Below are 26113 nucleotides of genomic sequence, written 5' to 3'. Positions count from 1 at the left end.
GCAGCAGCCACCATCCACAGAGACCTCCTGTGCAATAACCACTTGAGGTGTAAAGCCAGTATTCAGTGTGCTAAACAAAAGCTTACAGAATCCCTCTTTTTGAATGTATTTCAGTTCTTTTCTTCTTTTCTTTTTTCTCCCCAAGGTTTCTCCTGGGCAGCTTACGAAAAAATACAGCTCATGCTCAACAATATTTATAGATGACAGCACTGTCAGTCAGCCTAACCTTAGAAGCACAATAAAGTGGTAAGGACCCTTTGTCATCAACGAGGGCTTGAGTGGCATTGTAAGCATTACTTGGGATTTTCTGGGGGTCTTGTCTGTTCCCAATTCAAACCAATTGCAACCTTGAATGAGAGAAGCACAGCACTGCTTCTGCAGTGGTCGTGGGTGGGGTGTAGAGGTCTGGGTGATTGCTGGAGGGAGCTCTTGTTTCAGTCACAGAGCTTAGGTACTGTCCTATTTCAAAGTCATTCTCATTGTGCACCTGAGGCAGTGCAGAAGTGTGTCAGCATTGTGGGTTTGAAAGTATGTGTTGAGGTGGGAGTTCAGGTCACACTGAAAGCCAAATCAAGAAATCCTTGATCTGGGAAAACTTGAAATGGATTTTTTATGGAGTTGCAGGAAAAGTTGCAGGACTGTTTGGTACTTGCCAGTGGTATTAGTCTGCCCTCTAGTTGTGGAAAACCAGCATGTTGCTGGCTTGGGGTTTAGTTCTGGCCTTTCTGCTTTTTCTTAATGTACTTTATATTTTAGGTAGGTGATAATTATGTTCTCCAATGTAAATGGCTGCTGGACCTAATTTTCTGGGTACCAGAAAGTCAGTTATTTGCACTTAGATGATACCAGTTGAGAATTGAGAAGAGAGTTTTACCATGCTTGAGGGGAAAGGAAGGCTGAGTAGATTGAGCCCCAGTAGACTTTACTGATTTAATAGTGTAGTAGAATTTGGAAATGTCTGAGTTGTCACTTTAAAATTTGGTTTCAGACAAAGGTATGCAGCATGTCACTGCTTTTCTAGAGAAATAAAAACCTAAAAAATTATGCTTATGCCATTTTGAAGTGCTGTACAGCTGACATCAGATCACAACTTTTTTGTGATGGGTTCCTGTGATGGCAGTGTTCCTGTTAACACCATGAGTAAAGAATCTGAAATTTAGCCACAGTAGATGAGTGTTAATTTATGAAACCTATTGCCTCACTTAGCAGAGACTGAAATCTGTTCTTGACCATTTATTGTATAAGGCATATCATCTTCTCTATTACTCTCTTTTTTAGAGAAGTCCTAAATTAGACAGCCAGACAGAGTTAAAACATCTGCAGAATCTCTACAATGGTATATGTGACATCAAGTAGAATTTATATTTTAGTTGGGAAGAGTCCTCATTTTCACTAAATATCACCTAATCATAAATTAAGGTATCTTTTTGAAATGTCACTTAACACTTACTTTGTTGCACAAGTATCTGTACAATGAATGTAAAAGTATTTTGGCTGGCAGATTTGATTGGCCAATTCCTGTCTAGACAGTTAAACATCAGAAATGAGATATGGAGTACTTGGGAATGTGAGAGGAGGTCACTGCAAAATGGATTTGTAACATTTTGCCCTGAATGAGAGCTTTTGCAGTGGAATAGTGTGCATGCAATATGCTTTGTTAAATCTTCTTTTTCTTTTCTCTTTTTTAGTGTAACATTAGCAATATTCTACCATATAAAGAATAGGTGAGTGAACTCTTTTCTTTGCTGAAATACAATGACTTTCTTTTAGAGGCAGGGATATAAAATCATAGAATCATTAAGGCTGGAAAAAAACTCTTTAAGATCATAGAGTCAAATATGGTCTCGGTCACTTCAGTGACAGCTGGTGAAACTTCTTAAAGGAGGTGAAAAATCTGGCACTTTATGCTGTACCTGCCTCCTCTTTGTACTCCCTCTTGAGCAGCTGTGGAAGGGTCAGTAATGCACCCATCCAATGGCACATAAAACTCCAAAACAGGGAGTGAGGAAAACACACTTAACTCACTGCAAATCAGCCTTTGGACTTCATTCAGCTTTTCCTCAATAGAGAGGTACAGATTAGTTTTGATGGGTGATGGAACACTGTCCATGTACACTCTTGCCATTATAGCTAGCTCCAGCATGTGCTTCAGAATTACAGCTGACTTTTTAATGTAAATGCTATTAATGAGATGGTTTCACATTTTGAGGGAAAACTGTATTAAGCATAATACAAGAACATGGAAAGCTATTGTTTAGCATCTTAAATACTTAGTTGTAAGGACTCATCATTAAATTCATTGCAAAAACACGAGGTAGCTCCATACCATTTTCTAGGAAAAGCTGAGCTATAAAATATATCCCTTTATCCTCTTTATTGAACAATGATGTTTAGAAGAGCATAGCATTACCAATTAACTCCTATTGCTAAACCAGAGATCTTTGTTTTGTAGAGATTCTGACAGATCATTGGATATTTTTGATGAAAAATCTCATCCTCTCACAGTAAGTGTAATTTTTTGATCCTCTGAATGTGTGTCAAAAATATCTTGATTTGTGTTGTGTAAGTCATAAAAATGTATTAGCACCAGACAACAATCAAATTGAGCTTAAAGAATGTCTTTAAATATAATACACAGTGCAAACAATGATTTTTGATATCAGCTAGATCATGAACGGAGCCCAATCTTTCTAAATGTTGCAAAGTATGTTTGGTTTTCTATGTTTTGACTATGAATAGAAAGCAAGCATGTGCCCAGTTCTTTTGTATTCCATGTCTAAAGTTTCTTGTCCATCTCTTTTCTTCCCCTCTGTAATACTGCTTTATTAAAAGTGTTTTCTATTTATTTAGGAAGACATGGTTAGTAGGTATGTGCCTAACCTTTTAAATGACTGCAAAGAGGAGAACATAATACATGAAGCATCACACAAAGCAGGCAACAGTGAGTTTAGCCTTAAAAAAACCTGAAAGGCAACATTTTAAAGCAAATATGCTTAAGGCTGCTTAACAGCCTTCCTGCAGTAACAGGAAGGAGCATTCAGCATGTGATTTTAATGTGACTGGTCCTGGTGCACCTTTTTAGACATTCTTAAAGATGCAAAATCTCATAGTACAGGGAAGCTCAAGAGTGGAGTGTATGCTTTTCACATCCAGTTTGAGCACTCCTAGCTTAATGCCTGTCTTACAGCACCACTTCCTTTGTTTTTAATTTTAAATGAAGTTAGCAAAGATCCAGTGGCTTTAAAAATTCGATTTGCTGTGGGACTTACCTGAGTGAACACAGTTCAACCTTTTTCATGGATTTTACTTGTTAATAAACAGATTTTAATAAACAATTTAATATTTTACGTTTGTTAAAGTTTAATCCTTAAATATGAGCCATTGTGCTAGGAATTGTACAGTACAGTACAATATAAATAAATGCAGCTCTTTACTGAATTAAAAAAAAAGAACTTCAAGACAAGAGCTATATCCAAGATTTCTTGTATGGACTATAGGACTTCAGAGCAAAAAGTGTGGACCAAAACTGTTTTACATGCCTAAATCTGTTGGTTTGCATTCAAAATTATTTATGTAATATGAACTCCACTTCATCAGACAATTTCTATATTTAACAGCCTGACATCTTTTGATCCTTTCATACAGTCTACCTCCTATTTAATGAGAAGAACATAATTGTGTCCTCTAGGGAACATTTAAAGGTCTCTTCAATTTTACTGCAGCATACAGACAGAAATAGAGTTATGGCTGATTGTCACTCTTCTGAGGCAAAGGCACACATGGCTTATTAGTTTCTATAGCAATGCTGTTTTGCCTAGGTACCTACTGTTCCTTCAAAAAGGTTAATTAGCAGGAAGAAATCTCTGAACACCTTGTCTTCCAAAGATGTAGTCACAAGGAGTCCAAACCAGGCTCAGTTGACCCTAATGTGACCCAGTTTCTGGTATCGTGGGTTTCGTCACAAATACCAGTCTTAGTGCTTCCTCCCTCAAACCAGTGTCTTGGTTTAAGACAGTTTAAAAGGCGAACACTCTGGAAAAAGTTGCCTCCCCATATAGGTTCAACCAACCCCTTTCCACCAATGAGGAATGAATACGGGTAGATGTAAGTGAAAAAAATAACAGTTTGCTAACAGAACAGCAACAGCCAAAAACTAACAGTAAATAACTGCTAGATACCAAACTGCTGAATCTCACACTCCAAGGAGAGACCCAAAATGCCAGAAATACCCTTCCCAAGGTGAGAAAACCATTAACTACATCCTATCTGAAATGAGGGGAAAAAAACCCAAAGTGAGAACTCAGAAAGGGCAGAGTATCTGCTTAAGGCAAGACCAAGCAGCCAACAAAGCAAATCCACACAGCAACAGGTCCCAGCTGCCTCCCAGAGCTGACTTTAGAAGCACCTTGGATAGCACCCACCCATCCCCAGCTTCCCTGCAGCAGGGTCCTGAATAGACAGTAACAGTTTTTGGGCACACATAAATGGGGAATACAGAAACATTTTGGGCTACCTCAAGACGTGCAGTCAGCAAAAATGTACTTCCAGATGTGTTTTTGTACGACTGGTAGCACAGGAATGATGAGCATTCCTACTCATGCTAATCCTAATGTTGCATGCCCCCCTTGCAGAGATAACCTCCGTTGGTTAGTGGTGTATTAGAAGGCTGTGTGGACAGCACAAAGTTAACTTACCTCTGCATTTTATTTGACAATGCTCCCTGGCTATTTTGAGCTACAAAACCACAGGAAAACACTCCTTTGCTTACCTTAAAACTACTAGCTTAGTGTCAAGCAGGTATGCTGTTCTCAGCTGCTGTCTTTACCATACTGTAGGTCTAACTTGGACTGTAGACAGAAATCTATTATTCAGTATCAGCATTGCAGAACCAGTGTGCAGAGTTGAAGCTCTTGAAGTTTCATCCCTCCAGAAAAAGTGCTGGATATCAGAATCTCTCAAACACTTATTTTAGGATTGCTTTTACAGACTCTTTATTTCTGAGTTTTTCTTCTCCCCTGTATTTAGAAATGGTTTAGCATTGTGTCAGAGTTAAATCTAGTTGTTCATTAGCTTTGTTGTCTTTCTGGAGTCTCTCAAGAAGGAGTCCTATGAAGACACTGTAAATTACTTTCTAGTTCTGCCTGTGACAGAGTTATTGCCATTGGTTCTTCAGCACTTCCTCAGCCGGAAGAGGAATCTTGTGAAGCCTGTTAATTTTGCCTTTTGAAGAGTCATTGTTTCCCTGGTCTGTATATACCGGTAATTTTCTTGCAGGGGGAAGCTTTTTATACATCTTTTTCAGTCTGTATAATGTTCCATGGACAATAGCACTTGCAATGACAATGGTAGTTTCCTGCTCTTTCCTGTTAGCCCTACAGGTCAAGCAAGTGTTCAGAAGGGAGATACCAGCTAAAGCTCTTGTGTTTTGTTCAGAATATTTGCAATATTGCAAGGCTGCTTCTTCCAGTGTGTAATTTTGTTCTGCCTCTGTAACAGGAAAGGGTTGTATACACCTCAGTGAAAAGAAGCAACCTGTTCTTTAGAGTCAGTGTTAAGTAAGACAGACGCTCAGTAATTGCAAGAACTTTCTTTCAGCGGGAAGAAGTCCCAGATGACTACTACAAGCATGACCCTGACCACAAGCACATCTACCGGTTTGTTCGGACACTCTTCAGTGCGGCACAGCTGACAGCGGAATGTGCAATAGTGACACTGGTAAGAGGTGCCTGGAGTGCTGAAACTTGGGCTTTTGGAAGACTTTCCCCTCTCCTCATTAAGAGAACTAGGCTGAGCTGACATTTAAATAGTTTAGAGTATTTCATGAAACCCTATTAATGAAGGCACAGTACCAGTGAGTTCATTAGAGATTTCTAAGTAATCACAGAAGTGATTAAATAAAAGGGCAATTCCCTTTTCTGTATATAAATATGTAATGCTTAATTATTTGTCCAATAAAAACCTGTTTGTTTCATAATACATAACTCACTGAAGAAGCTTGAGAAAAGCAGAACAGCGGGATGCTGTAAACAGTGGGGTGTAATGAGATCATACACAAAGACATCTTTTATTTCGGTTGTGTGGAAGGGAAAGTGTAAGTTTTAAGTTCATATTAACTAGAATAAGTAATACTGCCTTAAGGGATCAAGAGTCAATCCTATAGGAGCTCTAGGAGAGGATCTTTCTCATTAATATGTCTTTCAATCATTGCCACCTTTTCACCAAACTTTTTTTTTAATTAAGCCAAAGAGGCTATAACTTTTCTTCCCCAGGTGACACAGTGGTACATAGAATTTAAGAACAATATTAAGATAATAATCTCATTACAGTTTGTTGTTTGATTTCAGAAAGCATGATGGATTAAAAAGATTATCAATGATACTGATTTTATATATATATATATATATATGTGCATATATGTATATGAAGAAAATTTTAAAAGCATGTGTATAATTGCTACTTTAGACAGTCTCTCAAACTGCACTTCATTGCACACTAAATTTCAGTCTTCATTATGGCTTTTTTTCTGAAAAACAGTGTCAAAAGAGAACAAAACTGTCACGAAAAGACAATATAGCAATTAAGCAAACTTAGCTTGAAGGATTCTCTTCAATAAGGAAATGAGTATTTAAAAGGTTTGGATATTTAAGAGCTGTTGAAAGTCTGAAAGTGGCTGGAGGATTTTGCTTTTTCAAAGACAGGCAAGCAATTTTGAGAGAACAGGATGACAGCTAACCCTGGGCAAGCTATCTGAAGTATCTACAAAAAAACTGAGTTAGTTTTTGAAGTGGATTTTACCACTAGATGGCCCTGTTATTATAGGAACACATTTAGGATATTTGAAGGCTACAAGCCAAGGATGGGAAGAAAGTATGGGGAGACCACGGCGACAAAGATTAATCCTTCCTTTAGACTTTAATGGGTGAAACTTCTCTCACCCACTAATATATCTAAAGCTACATTAGGAACTTGGACTTAGGTGAGGGAATATAAAAATTAAAAACAATTTTTATTCAAATCTGAAAGTGTGAATTACTTAGTACATGGATCATTATTAGGAGTGTGGATAGTAAAGAACTTTCAAGGAAGGGAGAGATTCAACATCCTAGAGTTGGTGTGAGATTTCATGGGAGCAACGAGTAAAAGACCAAGACATATCTTTGGACTTGGGTATCTCTCACTGTCCAAGTAGTTGGTGATGGAGATGAAGGGATTGAAGTCTGTTGTATACAGTGTAAAATAGAAATAGCACTAGAAGGCCTTTCAAGGAAAGACAGCGATTAACACATCTTTGTCCCATCACTAGAGACCAGAGTGGAGGTTTTAGCACTTCCTGTTAAGCTACAGGTGCTGAACCATAACTGTGATGAAAAGCTAATGTGATGCTGAGTGATTTGCTGTCCCAGGTAGGCCCAGTGAGAGCCTGCCAGTGAAGTGTGACTTGGTGACAGAGCTGGAGCAGTGCTCATTGCTCAGAACTCATACCTCAGGAGCTCTTGTGTACCCTGGTGGTCCAGGTATTATCACAAGTGTGATAATAAAAAATGGAACCCCTGAAAATTTGGATTCTTAAGTGTAAGTGGCAATCACTAATACTTATTTTGACACAGTTAACAGTAATAAATAGTCCTATTGGACTGGCATGTTTGCTGCTCAGAACTCTGCTTCAGGTCTTCATTTCACACATACAATTGTGGGGTTTTGTTGTTAGGGGTTTTTTTTCCTTCTTCTTTCTATAGGTTTATTTGGAAAGGCTTTTAACCTATGCAGAGATTGACATATGCCCTAGTAACTGGAAGAGGATAGTCCTAGGAGCTATTCTGCTGGCTTCTAAAGTCTGGGATGATCAGGCTGTTTGGAATGTGGATTATTGCCAAATACTGAAGGACATTACTGTTGAGGACATGTAAGTTGCAAGGTTTGGGTAATCTACAGTGGTGGGGTTTTGGGGTGGGTTTTTTTTGTGTGGTGGGGTTTTTTTTGTTTTTTTAAATAGCTATTTTTGTGACCATACTGAAAAAATACATCTTTGTTGCTATGATATATGTACATGGTGTATATTTGGTATCTGGCCTCATTCACTTTTTCACCTCAAGAAACTTTGAATAATTACCCTACTTCGAGAGAAATCTGTATTAATAATTTTAATGACTTAGGTGAATGACTTCAAAGTTGGTTTTCTTTACCTTCTTTCTCTCAGTGATGAGCTATGGAACTAAACTGCCCAATTTATCATCTCATCAGAAGGTTTTTTTAGAAGGAAAAAAGTGAACTAAATGTATTCCCTGCTTTTTCTGTTTTAGAATTTGAAGAATTGCAAGGTAAACCATAACTTGTGACTTTCATGTCTGCTTGTGTATCCAGCTAAGGCCTAAATATCTCAAGATCTGAATTGCTAGTGCTGCTACTGGCAGGCAGGTGGTGTTGTTTGTGTGGGTAGCTGTGGTTGCCTGTGTTACACAGCTACTGCCACAGCTTATCCTCTCTAGGTGGGTTCTTAGACATGCAGTGCTGAAAACTAAGTCCTCAGTCTTATTCCTGCTTGTTTATGTAAGGCTGTTCCTTGCATGTATTTTTGTCTCTGATGTGGATTTCAGTTTTTCAGAAATTTTGAACCTACTGTCTTTTCTTGCTGCACTCAGCTTTAAGCCCTACAGATTCTGCAGTATTGGGAAGATATTCATCCTCATGGCTCTAGGCTCATACTGTGGGCTGGAGGTGTGTTTATGTGGACTGTATTTTTTGGCCCATTAGGTTTGTTGTTAAATTCCTTCTCACAAGGTTCTCAGAGCTTTGAAATGTCAACATTATTTTTATGTTTTAATTCTATTTGCCAGCTTGTTCTCCTATTTCCCTTATTATCACAGTGGTAGAAATGATACAAGGCCAGCTTAAAACACCAGGCTTTCTGGCCTTGCTTTCATTACGTGCTCTGTGTGTGAGTTCCACCACAGTGCTGTGCCCTGAGCATGTGTCCAGACTGTGCAGTGACAGCCAGTTCTAGCACAGGAGCAGACTGAGCTGGTAGAGCTCTGCACACAGCAGTGGGAGGCTGCCTGTGTGGTGGGAGTGTGTTCTTGCCCCAGGCACTATTCCCTGGATTCAGCCCAAACTAATGTTTGAAATACATTAAGTAATGATTCATTCGGGACTCTTAAAGAGGAGGAATATTTAGTTTTCTTCCTTTTAGGTGGGGGGCTGTATTTCTAAAAATGAGGGAGTTTTCTGCAGCAAAACAAATTTTATTATGCAAATTATTTCACATTTCAAACAGCAACCACTGTTACTTACTTTATACATACTTCTTGCCTGGGAGGTCTTTGTCTCAAAATGCAGGCCTGTGCCAGCCCTGCTTTCAGGAAAGCATAATTAGTGATTTTATACAATGTACATCTTCACTCAACCTGGCCCTGAGTGCTCATCTATCTGAGGAACGTACTTGAAGTGTTGCTGCAAATAATTCTGAGATGGCTGAAGTGGGGTCAGCAAGTGCTGGAGTGTACATCTTGCTCTTTTTGATGTCTCCTCTTCTAGCCCTCTTTGGGACAAATCAAATTGATAGCACTGAATATATCTGCAACAAGCAGGATATTTATTCTCTGTTGCCCATGCTGGGTCTCCTGAAATTGTCAGTACTTGCATTTTCAAAGCAGTGATGGTGGTAAGGAAAATAGATGGAATTTAGGCATATTTTTTCCCTCCAATTTGAAGATGGGATTTTTTAAATCCCATCTCATTTGAAATGACTTAGCCCTTTGAATTTAGGTATGGGCAGGAGCTGTACTACCCGCTTCCTGATGGTGGCACGGGGTGTTCATCCCAAGCTCTGCAACTTGGCAGACTTCGCTGCTCCTTGGCTGGATAACATCACCATAATAGGGACCTTGAAAAACTGCTTAAAATACTCAGAAAAACATTTTTCAGTTTATAAGTCTTCTTTCAATTCATAGTTGGTACTATAGTTAATTGCTAGTTTTAGTAGTTCCAGCATTTTTTAACCAGTCACTTGATAGTGAGTATTAGCTATTCCAAATACAAGAGTTAGTGAGAGAAAAAAATTGGCAAAGGACTTCAGCCACAGTTGCATTTTAATGTTGGAGATAGCTGGTGATGCTGCCAAAAAAACCCAAAATCCCAGCAGCTTCCCAGCTAAAGATGGCTTGGCAGGATTCTACCAGGTATGTCTCCCTGGGTGGGCCATTCCAGTGCAGGTACAGCCTGTCTACAAGAACTGATGGCAAGATTTGTTTGTGAACTCCCGTGAATTTTCCTCTTGGCTCTCTGTATCTACAATGATCTCACTAACCTGACAGACACTAGTGTTGAACCACTGCAAGCCCAAGCATAGGGGCTGCAGCACTCTGCAACTGGCAAAAGGTTGTATATCTGATTTAGTTCACCCAATTTGCAAATGCCTCTGTGTGTGTGTGTGTGTGTGTGTGTGTGTGTGTGTGTGTATGTCCAAGCCAAGCACCCCTTGTGAAGGCAGCACAGGTGCACCTCTTCCCCACCAAACTCCCTTGACTCCCTCAGAGTCATGCTGGCAGCTGCCCCTCCCCAGCTCTGTTAGGGCAGGAGCTGGGGGCTCTCAGGTTGCACGTTGTGAAAGGATACAGGATCCAGGCCTGGAAACTGCCACATGTGGTCATTTGCCTTTCCCTCATCCTACTCAACATAGCTGAAGTGTTCCTCTTACTTTTTCTATCACAAGCCATTTTCTAATTGACCAAACCAAAGGTGGGTTTTTTAATGAAAGGCATTTTTCTTTTGGGTTTTGGGAGATGGGTGTTTTTGTTTGTTTTACTTATTTCCAGTGGGAAAAAAAAAATCAAAGAAAATTCATTTGATATTTGGAAGTCATCCTTTGTCAGAGCTTGCTTGCTTTGATGAGAGCGAATCCATAATCGCTGAAAAATTACTGTGCAGCTGCTAATCTTGCCATGATTGTTTGTAAGGGAACACATGCTGTTCATTCTTTAGGCTACATGTATTTGTAAATAAGGGACAGAAAACATGAGCACTATCCTTTCCCAGGTTTTAAACCACTGTTAATAGACTTGTTAATCCAATGAAGAATTGTATTTTTACAGAATTAAAATGTATTAGCCTAGTGAGTACAAAAGGGGCAGTGAAGAGCATTTATTCACTGGGTAAATCAAGCTCTGATCAGCTGATCATCAAAACATTATCTGATTTACATTTCTATAGGCTTATGACCATATGAACAGGAAATTAATTTTGGCACTAGGTTCAATGATACTCAAGTCTGCTATGCTAGAAACAAGCACAAAGCTGCTATTCATATTGAGACCCACCATCCAATACAGGACAACACGGATGGTTCCTTGATTTATTTGCCCCCTCACTGATAGGTAAAGCATCCATTTTAAAATCCCCCAAAAAAAGCAATAACAACCTTCACACTGACTTTGTGCAACTCATCTTCTGGTGTATTCACAGTTGGCCTATACAGCTGCTAAATTCTGTTGGAACATGCTACCTGTAGGAATTGTTGTTGAGTTGGTGTTGAACTAAATTGCTCTGTTTGGGTACCACCAGTTTCTTTTTAGGTTAATTTGTAAAACATTGTTTTTCCTCTGTAGAATATCTTTGCTCCAGCTGACCACGGTACAGTAGCTGAAGCAGCTTTTCTCATGTCATGGCACTCTCCACGCTTTCCTCCAAGTATTTTGCCCAGTGAAAACAGACAAGAGAGTAAAAACCGGACAGTGCCCTTTGACATAGTACTTTGTTATCCTGCCTAATGCTATTGAGGAGAAAATTCCTTCTCCCACCTAATGCTGCTTATTTATTTATTTATTGGAGATGAATCCATGTTGCTTCAAGAGGCTTTTTTCTGTGAGATAATAGCAGCAGCTCTTCACAGATCCATTTGTTGCCGTGGTGATCTGCCTACTCCTTTTGTTAGTCCGCCTCTACTTCAATAAACCCCCTTCCTGTTATCAGCCTGGTGAAAATGTCTGCAAGTTCTTCAGAGCTAATAAACAGCATACATCATTCCTTTCATCTGATCACTATAGTGTGGGGCCGTATGAGAGTGAGAATGGCGCATGAATTGTACAGCTGCACTAATGGAACTCCGAAGAATGAACCTCCCCGCGCAGCCGAGCGAGTGCACGACAGGGCACTGCCTTCCTCTCCGAGCCGGAGGTGCCAGGACTCAAAAGCTGCACCTTGTTTTGAGCACCAGGGAATGACCTGTCTCTCGAAACTAATAATGCAGAGCTCTCAATGACCTGTTTCAAAGTTGCTGGTTTTAAAACAAGCTTGAGGTCTCTTCAGTGTTTTCAGCCAGCTAAAACAATCTTTTTTTTCCTTTGTCTTCTGTCCCTTACACCTCCTAGGAATGAGATGGAAAGACACTTCTTGGAGCTACTGCAGTTTAATATCAATGTTCCTGCCAGTGTTTACGCCAAATACTACTTTGATCTTCGCTCCCTAGCAGATGACAATAACCTGAGCTTTCTGCTGGAGCCTCTCAGTAAAGAGAGAGCACAGAAGCTGGAGGTAAATGGTCTGAGAGTGGCTGAGCAGGGGACTCTGTCTGTATGAGTAGTAAGAGCATCTGTTGCTAATCATGTTAAGTGGTGGTTAGAAAAACTAAAAAGCTTTTAGATTAGTGTATTACAGGGTAATTTAACCCCTTTATAAATACAGTTAGCACTTCTAAAACCATGCCTAGGCTAAGCTAGTACTCTGAGAAAGGGAAGGGTTTTGGAAGAGATTACGAAAGTCTAGCAGATCGCAAAATAAAATGGATATTATTTTGGGAACCGTAGCTCAGCTAGGCTACTTAAGATTGAAAGGATTAGTGTCATATGTAATGGATTGTGTGTCCTTCCCTGGTCACAGTTTGTATTCCAGGCACCTAGAGACAGTCACATTCAGACCCTTCTAAATACTACCAGCTGAAGGTTCCCACTGCATCCCACTGCACAGCTGCTTTTTAGATTTAGAGGGAGCACTCTTACTGCTCTCATGGTTTAATAAACCATTTGTCTGGGGACAGCTGCAGAAATAAGTTGTGGATTCCCACCTTTCCAAAGAAATGTTGTTTAAGGATAGACTTCTGGAATAGCCCATTCTTGCAAATCCATCAGAATGCCCAGAGGAGTGTAAGTGCAGATTACTGTCCCTTTCTGCTCAATGGGAAAGGCTACCCTTCTGGGGAGGCCCCACAGCCTTCTTGGCATGAAGGCTTATTTTAAAAAACTTTAACTTTTGCAGAGTCAGTCTTCTAGCTGCTGGAGATATGTAAGACATTTTGAAAATATATTAATTACCTGGGTTCCCAGGGAAATTTCTTGTTGGATCAATGCAACCTTTCATCTGTCCAGGTTTAATTGATGACTCTGCATGTTGTTTTGTTGACCTTTCAACAAAAGCATTACCACAGGCCCTGTGTACACTGATACCATAGTCCCTTTCAAAGAGGGGTGTGCTGCAGTATTCTTGGCTTATATTGTTCTGTTGTCCACTCCCAATAATTCTGCCAAGTGCTAGGGATTTTATTTGGTCCCATAAGTGCCTGAACTTTGGGAATAAATGTGATCCATCCTGGTCCTTTGGAATGATAAATATGATATGCCTATGAATTCCTCTATTTAAAGTTAAGCAATGCAGCTCTTCTGCTTTGTCTCACCTTTGTTACTTGCACTTTAGGCTAACACTGTCACTAATTGTAAATGTGGTTGTAGGGCAGTTCATAGTCCACAGGAAATTGTTTACTGAACTGCTCAGTGCCAGGGCATAAGTGGATGATTTACAGATTGTGAGCCTGTTTTGTTTCTTCTGTCTTAGCTTGGTAAGAAAGCTGTTTGGGAGCTTGGTATTTAAAACCAGAGTAATTTTCAGTACAGTATGTAATTTGCTATCAGGCACTTACTAATGCATGTATATTGGATGGTTTTGGGTTTCATTCTAAAATGTGATAAGTATTTAAATAATTTGCTAAAATTTCTAATTTTGCCTTTCAGCTAGAAGCACATAAGCAGCTGATAGGAGCCTGTGTAAAGCAGTGAATTAGTGAATGCCAGGGACTGAAAACTGATTTACACCATATGGGCAACCAGGGCTAAATATGTCAACACAGGTTGCTGTGTGATTGATGTGCTAGCATTAAAGCAGGATGGAGAGTCTGTCTGGTCTTGCACCAGGAGCTCACGCCGCCAGTGTCTCAAAGAATGCCACTCTTGAGCCAAATGCATGCCTCCAGAAGGTCGGCAGAAATAAATGTAAATAATTATTTTAAAATACACTTAGGACTTTATTCATGCTCAGAGTGCTTTTCACCTTTTGAACTTGCAGAACACTGGGCTGTGCTGAATGGGTGCTGCCTTAAAGGGAAGGTGTAGGCATGTAGCTGATCACAGGACTCTGAAAGTTCATCTGGTGATAGGTGGTAAATTATTAATGGAAGTAAATGTTCAGGACTGAAATTCAGTTCAACTTTTTTATTACAGGTATCCTTATTAATTTGCACTGATAATGTCTGAAGGCTCCAATCAGAAATAGGCCTTGCAGGGGAGGACACACAGTATTTTTTTTACAATTGTGTTATTAGGATTTAAGAGTAGCTAGATAAACAGGGCAGAGGCAAGCCAATAAATGGGTGAAAAAGCAGTTCAGCACAAGATTGTCTACATGTGCTAATACTTAATTGCTATAATAAAGTATGGCTGCCCCCCTTCTCAGATGATGGGGTGATCCTGGTAAGAGTATGTTGGGAGTGAGGTACATGTAGGGAAGGTAAAGGCGAAACAGACTCTGTAGTAGAACTTCATTTCCTAGGCTTGCCTGAGTGGCCAAGTGTAAGATGCCTGAGAGAGTGCATAAACCTTTTCAGTTTAATCTTTTCTCTCAGAGAAATGCCTGTGTGCATTTCGGCACTGTTGAAATAAAATTTTTGTGCTGCTGTGTGCACCACAGACACAGCTACTAGGGATGATTTTCAACATAACTTCCACAAACTTAAAAAGTCTGAAACGGATCCAAGTTTTTCATTAGATAGTAAGACTAGCAAAATAAAGAATATACTTGGATATGGAAACCACTCACCTTCTCTAGGTGTAGCTCCCTGATGGCTGGGGCTCATTTTAACCTGGGAATAGACCCTGTTACTATGTTCCCTCCAGAGTAGTCCTTATTCACTGTTGTTCTGGGTAAAAAGCCAGCAGCGTCACTGCTGCAGAGCACCTGTGCTGTTGGCATTACACTTGTAAAACTTGCCCTGGAACATTCAAACTTTTCTAATGTGGACTTCCATTTTGTGTCTGTCTGCGGTACCCAGGCAATCTCCCGGCTGTGTGAAGACAAATACAAAGACTTGTCAAAAGCTGCTATGAGACGATCTTTCAGTGCTGATAACTTAGTTGGTATCCGCCGTTGTAATGCCATCCTCTCCTGAGGAGAGAGCAAGGTGCAGCACCATGAACCAGCATCCATATGAGTCGGAGGAATCCACCACTCCATGCACACGAGCCAGTGGTGATGGTGTCTTCCAGCAAGAGGAAGAGAGGAGAGCAAATCAGCCAAGGGAGCCCAGAGCTTGAGGAACATACTTGGTGCAAAAGACAAGACCTTTGTCATATCAATTCTCTCCTCCTCCTAATGTATCCAGAGGTGCAAAAACAAACTTATGTCCTCTCCCCCACAGATGTTTGCTTACTATGTAGGCCTATAGCTGTGAACTCTTGAGGTTTTTCATAATAAGTAGTTTTAAATTTTAGAATTTAAACACTAACCACATGACTGTAGTTACAATGTTCTTCCCTCTCCCCTGTCATCCTGAGTCTCACTGCATTTGTATTTTGGGTCAATGCAGTGTTAACAAAAACAACACATGAGACTCTTAAAGTATAAAGCCACTCTGGAGCTGAAAACAGTAGCATAGACATGTGTTGATGGCTTTTCCCTGGTTTGGCTACTAAAAGCTGCTATTATTGGTGATGTGTTCATACCAAGAAGCTGCCTGGCAGGAAGGAATTCCATCTCTGCACCCACAACTTCACTCCAGTAAAGATTGTCAAAAGACTTTGAATGTTTTGACTGGGGGCAGAGATACGGTTTTATGTATTGTTAAAATGTATAGGGTCCATGCTGCATTTCTTGTGAATTATGGTGCTTCTCTCATTTTCTAATACTTATATTGCTCTGGAAGAGATGTAATCTGTGTATTATTCTGAGGCATTGAATGAAAAAGTTGGTCTGGAAACATCATCACCATCCCAAACAGTGTAGCAATCCAGTGGTGAATGGCGTGTGTGCAGCACTGCTTCTCTGAGTTCTACTGCAGATCTCTTGTGCTATATACAGTGAGTTCCTAAAGCTGATATTGTGCATCCATCTGGCTCTCCTTGGGTTTCAGTTTCCTGGGAGAAAGTTACATTCATAATGAAACAATAATGAGTTTGAGAATCCTGGACTACCTATCAAGGTAGATGGAAAAATATTGTGTTCAACTGAGAATTATCAAAAAGCTTTCTATAAACCTTATTTTTTTTTCCCAAAGTGAATTTTATCTTGTGCAACTGCTCTAGAGGCTTGGGGTTTGTTCGGAGACTTTGGAACAGAGCTTACTTTCAAGCTCTGAAACTGAACTATAAACAGGATAAGTATTATTAGACTCTTCCTGTTACAAGTCTTTGTAGTATCTTCCCTTCTTGGATCCAAATAGGTTCTAGGCAGTGTGTCCTAGGAGCAGATCTCCCTTCAAATGACACGGGTTTTGTGCACTTCCTCTTACAGCCAAGGCCCAGAAACTTACACTGAACAACAAGTCCATCTGCCTTTGGGAATGGGGCTCTGTGAGTGCCATCATCAGTTTGGCTGCACTCAGCTGTTCAAGTGATGCATACAGCCTTTTGCAGTATGCAAATATGCCAGCCCCTGGCTCCCAAATCCATGGAACTTGGCACTTCAGGTATTGATCACAATTCAATATTGAAAATAACACTACATCTTCAGGTGGTTTTCCTTTCTCATGTTTGTATTAAAAGAAAAGCTAATAAACTCTATTTTAATTAAAGTTAAAGGTGAAGGGTGTGTTCTGTACAGCTGTTGGATTCTGCTGCCCCTCAAAAAAGGGGAAAGAAATATAGAAACCCTAGTGGTGTGTGTTAAGGCCTTCTCCATTCCCCACACTGGCCTATCACCTTCATTTGGTCCCAGTGAATTGGGAGTGTCTGGGACCAGGCAGCAGAGTCCTGGCAGGGGTGAAGCCCTGCATGCCTGCCCAGCACTTCCTACATGGTCTTTGGATTTAGAGCTTGACTCAGGCTGCTCAAATAAACCACTCATTAGCAGTTTCTTTGCACTTTAATGGTCTTTAAGTAGGGCCAGTCTCTCTGGAGGTGATTTGGTGGTTTTCAAGTTCTCCCTTGAGGAGCACTAAATTGGAAGCTCTAAGTGACCAGCTCCTGGATTGACTTGTGCCCTAATTGCTAACGAGCTTTGCGTCCCTCAGCAGGGCCAGGTGCCTCAGCTGTGTGGGTTCAGTCTGGTGCTTTCCTGTGGGGCTGTTCCAAAACTCACTGTGAGCTGCTCCACAGAGACTGGGGGCACTAATTTCCCCTTTTTTGCCAAATGAAATGGAGACTCTTCCTGCTGATCTGGATAGCTGATCTGAATGACAGCTCAAGCTGATAGCTGCTTCTGCAGTACATCCTGCAGCAGATGGCTGCTCCCAACCTACTTGCTTTGAATATTACCTGGCTTTAGTTTTACTGTAGCCCAGAACGCATTTTCAATGGTATTTTGGTATGGTCAGCAGATACTAAGCAGGCCTGAACTGCAACTCAGCTTCTAAAGAGGGAAAAAATAGCAATTCCATTTACCAATTCTGGTACTCCTAGAAGAGTTACATTCTGGAAAACACAGCTAGTGTATTTCTTTGCTAAACAATAAAATATAAACCATACAGCTCCCTTTTGAAGTGCTGGGCAGTAACTGTTTCAGAAAGAATTGCATTTAAGTGGTTCTGCTGGACAATGAACTGTGAAGGGGGAATACGCTCCAACTTACACTACTCTATATGCTGGCAACACTTTTCTCAAAGAGGCAAAAGAAAAATTACAATCACACTTAGAATACTGGAATTACAGAGACTGTTACCTACCTCTGCTCCCATGGAAGAGCAACAAGCTATGAGATCAATGTGCCTTGTTTTTCTTAACCCAAGAGCTGAGTAATATTTAATCCATGTTGAGGTGACCTCTGCTTTCAGTTCTGGGGTAGCACTCCCATCTGGCAGTAAATGCTGTTTGCAGAGACAATAGCTGTGTTACGGCCCAGCAAGAATAATGTGAGCACCAGCTAGACTAGCAGGAGTAGCGTGTGTTAGCAGGAAGCCATGGAGGTGTTCGTGGGCTACATGATGCCCTTGGGCTCCAGCAGCCCCTTCCCTTTGTGTACAAGGACTGTGTATTTTGTTTCCAAGGGAATTTTATGAGAACTACTTCAGTTTGGGTTTGGCAGTTAAGAGGACACGCACTTGAGGGATGGAATAAATGTCAAGACCATTGCTCCTGGATAAGAGTATAGGTGTCAAGCATACCCTGAGCAAGCAGAAGAGGACAGAAGAGCCATTGAGGCGAGAGCTTGCACAGGGGCTTGGCAGGCGTGCTCAGGGCAGGGTAAGGCTGCAGCCCCCATCCTGTCCTGGGATTTCCCACAGGACAATGTCACAGAACTGGTATTCCATGTTGTTACCTGGGAAAACTATACTTTCACCTAATAAGCTGTTTTCCAATGTACAGTAAATTACACAGTGCTGCCAAAGTGACTGCAGTGCACTTACTAACACCCACCCCCCAATGGACTAGCAAAAGAGCACTTAACTGGCGGAGCATGGGCCTGTTGGGTTTAGGATTAGGAAAGTCTCAGGCTGCCTTCACAGACAAGGCATTTTCTAGGTGAAATAACCACTTTGGCTTCTGATCTATGGTATTAAAACCTATTCAAAGAGCCACATGGTCCCCATGGCACCCAGCCTGAAACTGCACTGCATTTGCACCATTCAGCCCCAGGGAAGTTGGTGAGTGCCTCGAGGGTGGCCTAAGTTGACCAAGTGGAACCTGGAGAGTGCAGGAGAGACACAGCAGCACAAGCATCAGGCTGGCTGTGTGGGATCATGTGTGTGCAGGAACAGAGTCCTGCAGGTGATTCACACGGCTGCCTGCAGGAAAGGCCCTTCCCTTGCTCGGAAACAGTGGCTTGAGCTAGGCGGTGCATGGCAGCGCTGCCAAACTGCTGTTGACTGAGGAGATGAGGACACAGCAGCTTCCTGGCAGGCAAGAATGACAACAAGGCCGCCAGCAAGGTGCTGGAATTACTTCCTGGAGCAGGCAGTGAGTATCCACAGCTCCTTGGGAAGAACCTGATGCTGAGATGGTTCACATGTCCCCTCCACACCCCAAAACTGCTGCCCTTCAAGTGATAGGATCAGCCTCAATGGTGTGTTTTGCCTGTACTTGAGCATGGGGGGGCAGATCCCTGCAGAATCAGGTGAGTCAGGCTGTGGGACTGTCAGGTTTATCACTGGGTGATGGAATGCTGCTTCCAGGTAAGAGATCCTATCTAGTGGGACCTGGTGTGTGCCTACACACCTAACTAGATAGCAGAGTCCTGCACCATTAGTCACCACGGAGCCAGCCTTAACCCCTTGCTGTCCCTCCTCGCAACAGGAGAGGTCGCACAGCAAATGGCAATGCAGCCACCCAAATGGGCCAGCGGCATGCAGCGTCCTGCTGGGCTCAGAGCTGTCATCAGCTTGGCCTGAAGAGTATCAAAGGGCACCTCTTCAGGGCTTGATCTCAGTGCAGGGCGAGGGACACACTGTGCAAACTGCAGAACGCCAATAAAAGTTGATAGTTAACCCTCTTTTAGCAGCGAGGCATGACCTTGGCCGGTCAGGGGAACGCGCTGTCAGCGAGGTCACGGGCACAGCCAGCACGGCCGCCCCCGAGCACAGAGCTCGGCTCAGGGCAGAGCCAGGCTGCACCACCCAGCCTGGGCACGCCGGCTCTGAGGGCACGGATGTGTGGCATCCTCCGTGCCAAGGGCAGCACTGCGTGGGGTTCGTGCACAGGGAACATGCTATTCCTGTGCCATGCAAGTGTAGTTGCCTCACCAGTTCCCCACGATCCCCAGTGATATGAGCCTTGCACAGCCCTCCAGCACACACCTCCCCATGCCCCCGACAGGTAAGCTTTAAAGGTAATCAATGCTTTAACAGGAGCAAAAGTAAAGAGAACGACACACGCTATTTTTTTATCCTCAGAAATAACTAATCTTGATACTTCTCTTTGAATAAAATTTCTTCAGCTTTTCACAAAATATAGCACAGTTATTTAAGCAACATTGAACAGCATCAGTAATGGAAGAGGCAAAACCCAACATGAAATTGGCTACAGCAGACAGAGCACACAGCAACAGCTCCTTCCTTCCCCCCTCCTGCCACTTGTTGCTGAGAAGCCAGGCTCAAACACGAGTTGATTATATTACCCTACCATTAGATCAAAGCTGAAAATGCTCTTGCATTTTTCAATAGGCCAACGGTTTGTAGCTAATCTTGGATTTCTTTACACAGTCAGTTGCACTTCGGAAAAAACAAAAACAGCAAAATACCACCTTTGACATGGTTTTGTTCATTGTATTGCATGATGTGTGTTTAGCTGTATCTACAAAAGGCACTATAGAGAGAGAGGAGTCCAGCAAGGTGTGGACTGGAGCAGGTTGGAATCATTTAATGCCCTGGATTACAACACGACACTACCCACAGCGTCTCTGCGCCTGACCTGCCTCACTGCTGAGAACACACCTGTCCCTAACCCGTATCAAAGGTCACTACAGCTTCTGTATGTACAAGTTTGGCTATAATACAACTATTTACAGTTTGTAACACAGTGTGGTGCAATTCTGTCCACAATGAAGTACTCCAACATGCTGGAGGGAGTGAGCCCTATTGCAAGAGTGCAGATGGAAGCAGCTGGACAGCCCCTGTCCAGCCCTGTCCCCTCTGTCCTTGCACCTCTGTCTCCTCTAGAACACCCCAGAGACACTCATGCAGTACCTTTATCTGCAGATGTACCACTTGAGTGTTCCCTCACTTCCCAGGCTTTGGTTTTAAAATGAGGTGGAAACCTTTCTGACTGAAGTGGTCCAAAGGTATTGAGAACAACCTCAGATCCCTGCAGTCCTACGGGAGCAAAGCCAGCAGTTGTTCTCCAGTGCTTGAGCAGCTAGGTCACAGTGCCATGCTTGAAGGAGGGCAAAAAGGACTCGAGTAATGGCTGGGCAGTTACATACATGATCACTGCTTAGGGCAGGCAGGGGAAAAAGAAATTAAAAACCAGGTGCTTTCACAAGTGAGGCAGCCAGCCTCATCCTGTGCCACAGCTGGAGTCCCCTGTCCTGGCTGCATTTAGTGACTTTGACAACAGGCTCCCCCCATCATTTTTCTAGTTATTGAAACACAGCTGTCACCACTGCTTAATGCCAGGCAATGGTTCTGTCAGTGCTCAGCTGCTGTCTGATCCAGCGAAGTGAAAAAGGCTTGCAAAGTTGGAGGAAAAGAAGTACGAGCACTCTGCTAAGTTTTCCTAAATTAACTGCTCACTCTCAAACCTGGTGCTGTCTCTGGCAGAGGCACAGCTTTGAAAAAAGCAGCAAGTATTGAAGCCGACTGACTGGAAAACCCAGCTGCTGCTCCAGAGAGACAGCCTGCCGCCTAGTTGGGACACCCCCGTGCAGTCGCCACTCACTGCAGGGGTGCAACCACCCTTTTAGGGTTGGCTGTGCCACGCTCAGCTGCTGTGCCACATGCCACAGCTGGCGGGCAGGGCACCGGGCCTGCCTCCCTGGCCCCAGGTAACCTGCACGGCCCAAGGCAGACGTGAGGAACTCACCCCTCTGCAGAGGGGAGAGGCGCGGAGCAGCTCCCAGCCCTTCCCCGGCACACGGCAGCTCAGGAGAGCCCCGCTCGAGGTGCCAGAGCCAATGATGCCAAGGCTCCTTGCAAAGCTCCTGCTGGGACAGCAGCCTCAGCACCCCACAGCCCCTTGCACAGCCCCTCGGCTCTCCGGATGAGTGACTCCATGGGCGATGGGGCTGGTTACCCATCGCAGAGCAGCGGTCGGTGCCAGCCCGCTGAGCCCACAGGAGTCAGCTCCTGCCTGCTCCTGAGCCCCCTGGCTGAAGGGGAGCCGGATGTGCTTGCCCAGGGCAGAAGGGACTGTGGAGGGTCACCTGGTCCCTGCCTGTGCTGCAGACAGCTGGGAACCTGTCCCTGCCCATCCTGAGGGCTGGGTGGCAGATCCTCTCCATGGCCCCTTCCTCCTGCACTACCACTACCTATGAAGCCCCCAGCCCACACAGCTCCTTCCCTCCTGCTCAGTGTGCTGCCACCCAAGCGGGGCCAGTGACTGCCTCATACCAGGGGCCCCCAGCCTTCTCCTCCTCGATATGCAGCTGTGCCTGAGCACCCTAGGGGCACGGGGGGCAGCCTCCTGCTCTGCCCAGGGAGGCACCCACCTGCCAGCTCTCCCTGACCTGCTTCCACTCTCTGGGCTTTAGTGAGTGGCTCAGTGGCAGTGCCAGCCCCCACCTGCAACTGGGGGCCACCACCCGCCCTGCCTGCTGCAGCTCTGCCTTTCACACCAACACCAGCAAGACCTGCCCAGAGGCTTCTTGTGGGACATAAATCAGTGCTCGAGGGCTACTGCCACCTGACTGGCCCACAGGCAACAGCACCCCAGGACCCCAGCCAGGATGTGGGACCCCAAATGGGGCTTACATGGCAGTGCTAGGCTCCAGGCCTCCCTGACCCTCTGCCCCACATAGCTGGCAGCATCTCCCCCTGCCCTGCCTGGGGCTGCAGCTGCTCTGTGCCTATGGGCACACACACTCGGTCCCAGGCAGCACCACCGCGGTGGGGCTGAGAATGCCAGGGGTGGCCCAGCTGTCAACCCCTCTTCTGTGGTCCAGGGTCTTCGCAACCCTCTCCTCCCTGTGGCTGGGGTCACCGAGGCTCCCTCCGGTCACACATGGGACAGCGGGACCTGCTTGTGGTAGGAGGCCATGCTGGGCAGCACCGTCCTGCCCACCAGCGCTGGGCTGGCCTCACCGTACACAGAGGCACCCACAGGCTTCCTGGCCCGGCAGCAGCGGGTGGTGAAGCGCCTCCAGGACTCGAGTGTCTTGCCAGACCAGATCCAAACGCCAGAGGTGATCCCCACCACAAGGCACATGAAGTACTTGAGCATGAAGACAGCATAGTCAGGCTTGGGACGGTGAGGGTCCCCCGGGCAGGAGCAGTTCTGTGCCTGCTCCCAGGCCTCTCGGTTGTGCTGCTCGTAGATGTAGCAGGCGATGACAATGGTGGCAGGCACCGTGTAAAGCACGGTGAAGATGCCGATGCGGATCATCAGCTTCTCCAGCTTGTCAGTTTTGGTGCCGCCCTGCTTGATCACGCTGCGGATGCGAAAGAGCGATACGAAGCCAGCCAGCAGGAAGAGGCTGCCGGTGAAGAGATAAACCACTAGTGGTGCCAGCACAAAGCCCCGCAGATTCTCCAGGCTCTGGTTGCCCACGTAGCAAACCCCGGCCACCGGGTCACCGTCCACAGAGCTCAGTGCCAGCACAGCAATGGATTTGGCACTGGGGATGAGCCAGGCAGCCAGGTGGAAGTATTGTGAGTAGCTAGCAATGGCCTCATTGCCCCACTTCATGCCAGCTGCCAGGAACCAGGTGAGGGAGAGGATGACCCACCAGATGGAACTGGCCATGCCAAAGAAGTAGAGGAGAAGGAAAACAACGGTGCAGAGGGCAGGGCCTGTGGTCTCATAATGGATGTGGTGGTGCTCCGGGTTGCAAGCCACATTGGCGTGCCCTGCCACCAGCCGCACAATGTAGCCCATGGAGACGAAGAGGTAGCAGGCAGAGAGGAAGATGATGGGGCGCTCGGGGTACTTGAAGCGCTCCATGTCAATGAGGAAGGTGGCCACAGTGGTTGAGGTGGAGAGGAAGCAGAGGATGGACCAGAGGCCGATCCAGAAGGTAGCGAAGGTCTTCTCATCCTGGGTAAAGTAGGGCTGGTAGCAGGGGATGGCACAGTTGAGTACCTTCCCAGTCCTGATGCGGTTGTACAGAGGATGGGACTCCTTGGAGATGGGGATCAGGGGCGCTTTGCACTTGCAAGTCTGACCACAGTCCAGCCCTGAGGGGCGCTGCACATCGAGCGGCGTCAGGTTTTTGGCTATGTCCTTGGCAGGGCGCGTGGGCTTCCCAAAGAAAGGCGGCAGGGTGGTGGCTTCCGTGTGGTTGTATCCCATGCAGAGCACCTCGGAGTCTCCCAGCACCGGCAGGCGGTCGCAGCTCATCCTCTCGGGCCAGGCAAAGCCGTACTGCTGCATGATGGGCGAGCAGCCGGCCTTGGCCCGCTCGCAGACGGAGCGGCAGGGGGGCAGCGGCTTCGTGTAGTCGGACAGGCAGATGGGGGTGTACATGCTGCAGAGGAAGAAGCGCAGGTCCGGGGAGCACTGGATCTCCACCAGCGGCCAGAACTGGTGCACCTCCAGCCCAGCCTCGTCCTGCGTGTCGTGGTTGAACTGGTTGGGCATGTAGGTGAGGTTGTAGCCGATGCCCTTGCACATCGGCACCGTGATCTCCTGGCACACCAGCGCCTTGGAGGCGGCGCGCCCCGCCGCCGGCAGCCCCAGCAGCAGCGGCAGCCCCAGCAGCAGCGGCACCGGCAGCCCCCGGCCGCCCATCGCCGCCGCGCGTCCTACCGCCGCAGCATGTCCCGGGCACCTGCCGCCTCCGCGCCGGGAGCGGGGCCCCGCCGGGAGCGAGAGCGCGACCAGGACCGCCGCCACCGCCGCCGCCACCTGCGCTCTGGGGCGGGCTGGCGCCCCCGCTCCGCGCCGCGCCCGCGCCCCGCCCTGCGCCCCGCCCCGGGACCGCCCGCCGCACCGCCCCCGCCGCTGGTCCCGCCCCGCCGGGGCTCCCCGGGGCCGCCCCCACGCCGGGCACCGATCCCGCGGCGGCGGAACGCCGCGCTGTCCCGGCCCTCTCCGTGCCCCGCCTGCTGGAGGCGTCCCGCCGGGTCCGCGTCCGCCGGCGCTCCGAGTCCCGCAGCGTCCCGCGGGCAGGCGGCGAAGTGAGAAGATGACGGTGCTACCAAGCTACTGACTGCTCCGCATCTGTGCCTCTCCTTCCCCTCCTGCCCGCCGGGCCCCTCAGGAGACCCTGACCCTCCGTTCCCCCAGCGCCGCGACGGCCCGGCTTTCCCGGGCGGGCCAGGGGCAGCGGCTGGAGGAGCAGGGCAGGTTCCCTGCTGCTCCCGCTTCGCCCCTGGCTGCTCGGGCCCTTCAGCCCCTCTTCGCGGGAAGGGGCCGGGGCCTCGCCCCACCGTAACGGGATTGGGACGAACGGCGGGAAACGCTGGGTAAGGGAAGACGTGCAGAGGTCCTGCCAGGATTTGCTTTGCTCCGGCAACGGCACATCAGCCCGGGTACGAGGGGCACGGCAGCATGTACCGGCGCTGCCCTCGTCCCAGCTGCCCGGCTGGGCAGCGCTGCCGACCCCCGAACGCTGAGCCTCGGCGGGAAGGCAAACCGTCCCTGCCCCGATGCAAGCAGCCGCGCTACCACACTCCTGGCCCAGATTCCGGTCGCCCTCCGCTCCGCCTCGGAGCCGCTTCCCTAGCCCCTTCCTTCCTTCCCTCCCAGGCGGGTGGCCGGCGCTGGAGCGCAGCGCGAACCAACGAGCCCGTGCCGGGGCAGAGGGCCCTGCCCAGCGCCCTGCCGTCCCCGGGCTCCTGCCAGGGCCACCGCGGTGGGCACGCTCAGCTGCCAGAAATTCCAATGCTCCAATCCATGCATTCGCAAACGCCGAAATTGCCAGCCTAGTTTTCAGCCACTTCCCTGAAAGCCCTGAAGCCCACAGCATTTGGGGACCTGCTTCAGAAGCCAGATTTGGGGGTCACAGACTGCAGCTGCTATGGCAGAGCCTTATATTCTGGCCAAGGCAGAATATTGCTCCCAAGCCCTCGCACAGGAGGTACTCACTCCACATCAGTGGATGTGGATGGGAGGGC

General features: G+C 46.0%; 2 protein-coding genes across 2 annotated transcripts in view; one reads left to right on the top strand and one right to left on the bottom strand.

Moving 5' to 3' along the window:
* Nucleotides 1–17044, top strand: part of CCNYL1 (cyclin Y like 1) — a 33640-nt gene extending 16596 nt beyond the window's left edge. The window contains exons 4-10 of the mRNA XM_085066200.1: nt 146–246; nt 1689–1724; nt 2453–2504; nt 5596–5715; nt 7737–7903; nt 12363–12525; nt 15308–17044. Of these exons, the coding sequence (XP_084922326.1) occupies nt 146–246; nt 1689–1724; nt 2453–2504; nt 5596–5715; nt 7737–7903; nt 12363–12525; nt 15308–15424 (756 nt within the window). The 3' untranslated portion in view covers nt 15425–17044. The remainder of the gene's footprint in view (nt 1–145; nt 247–1688; nt 1725–2452; nt 2505–5595; nt 5716–7736; nt 7904–12362; nt 12526–15307) is intronic.
* FZD5 (frizzled class receptor 5) lies at nt 16510–24896 on the bottom strand. The gene has a single exon (XM_085066199.1). It carries the CDS (start codon nt 24783–24785, stop codon nt 23055–23057), a length of 1731 nt encoding a protein of 576 aa, XP_084922325.1. The 5' UTR covers nt 24786–24896; the 3' UTR covers nt 16510–23054.
* Between the last annotated feature and the right edge of the window lie 1217 nt (nt 24897–26113).

The sequence above is a fragment of the Lichenostomus cassidix genome, chromosome 7, assembly GCF_008360975.1.
Source record: "Lichenostomus cassidix isolate B80296 chromosome 7, HeHo_3.0, whole genome shotgun sequence".
Classification (NCBI taxonomy): Eukaryota; Metazoa; Chordata; class Aves; order Passeriformes; family Meliphagidae; genus Lichenostomus; species Lichenostomus cassidix.
The sequence above is the reverse complement of the archived record's forward strand: the minus strand, read 5'-3'. Positions and strand labels throughout refer to the sequence as shown.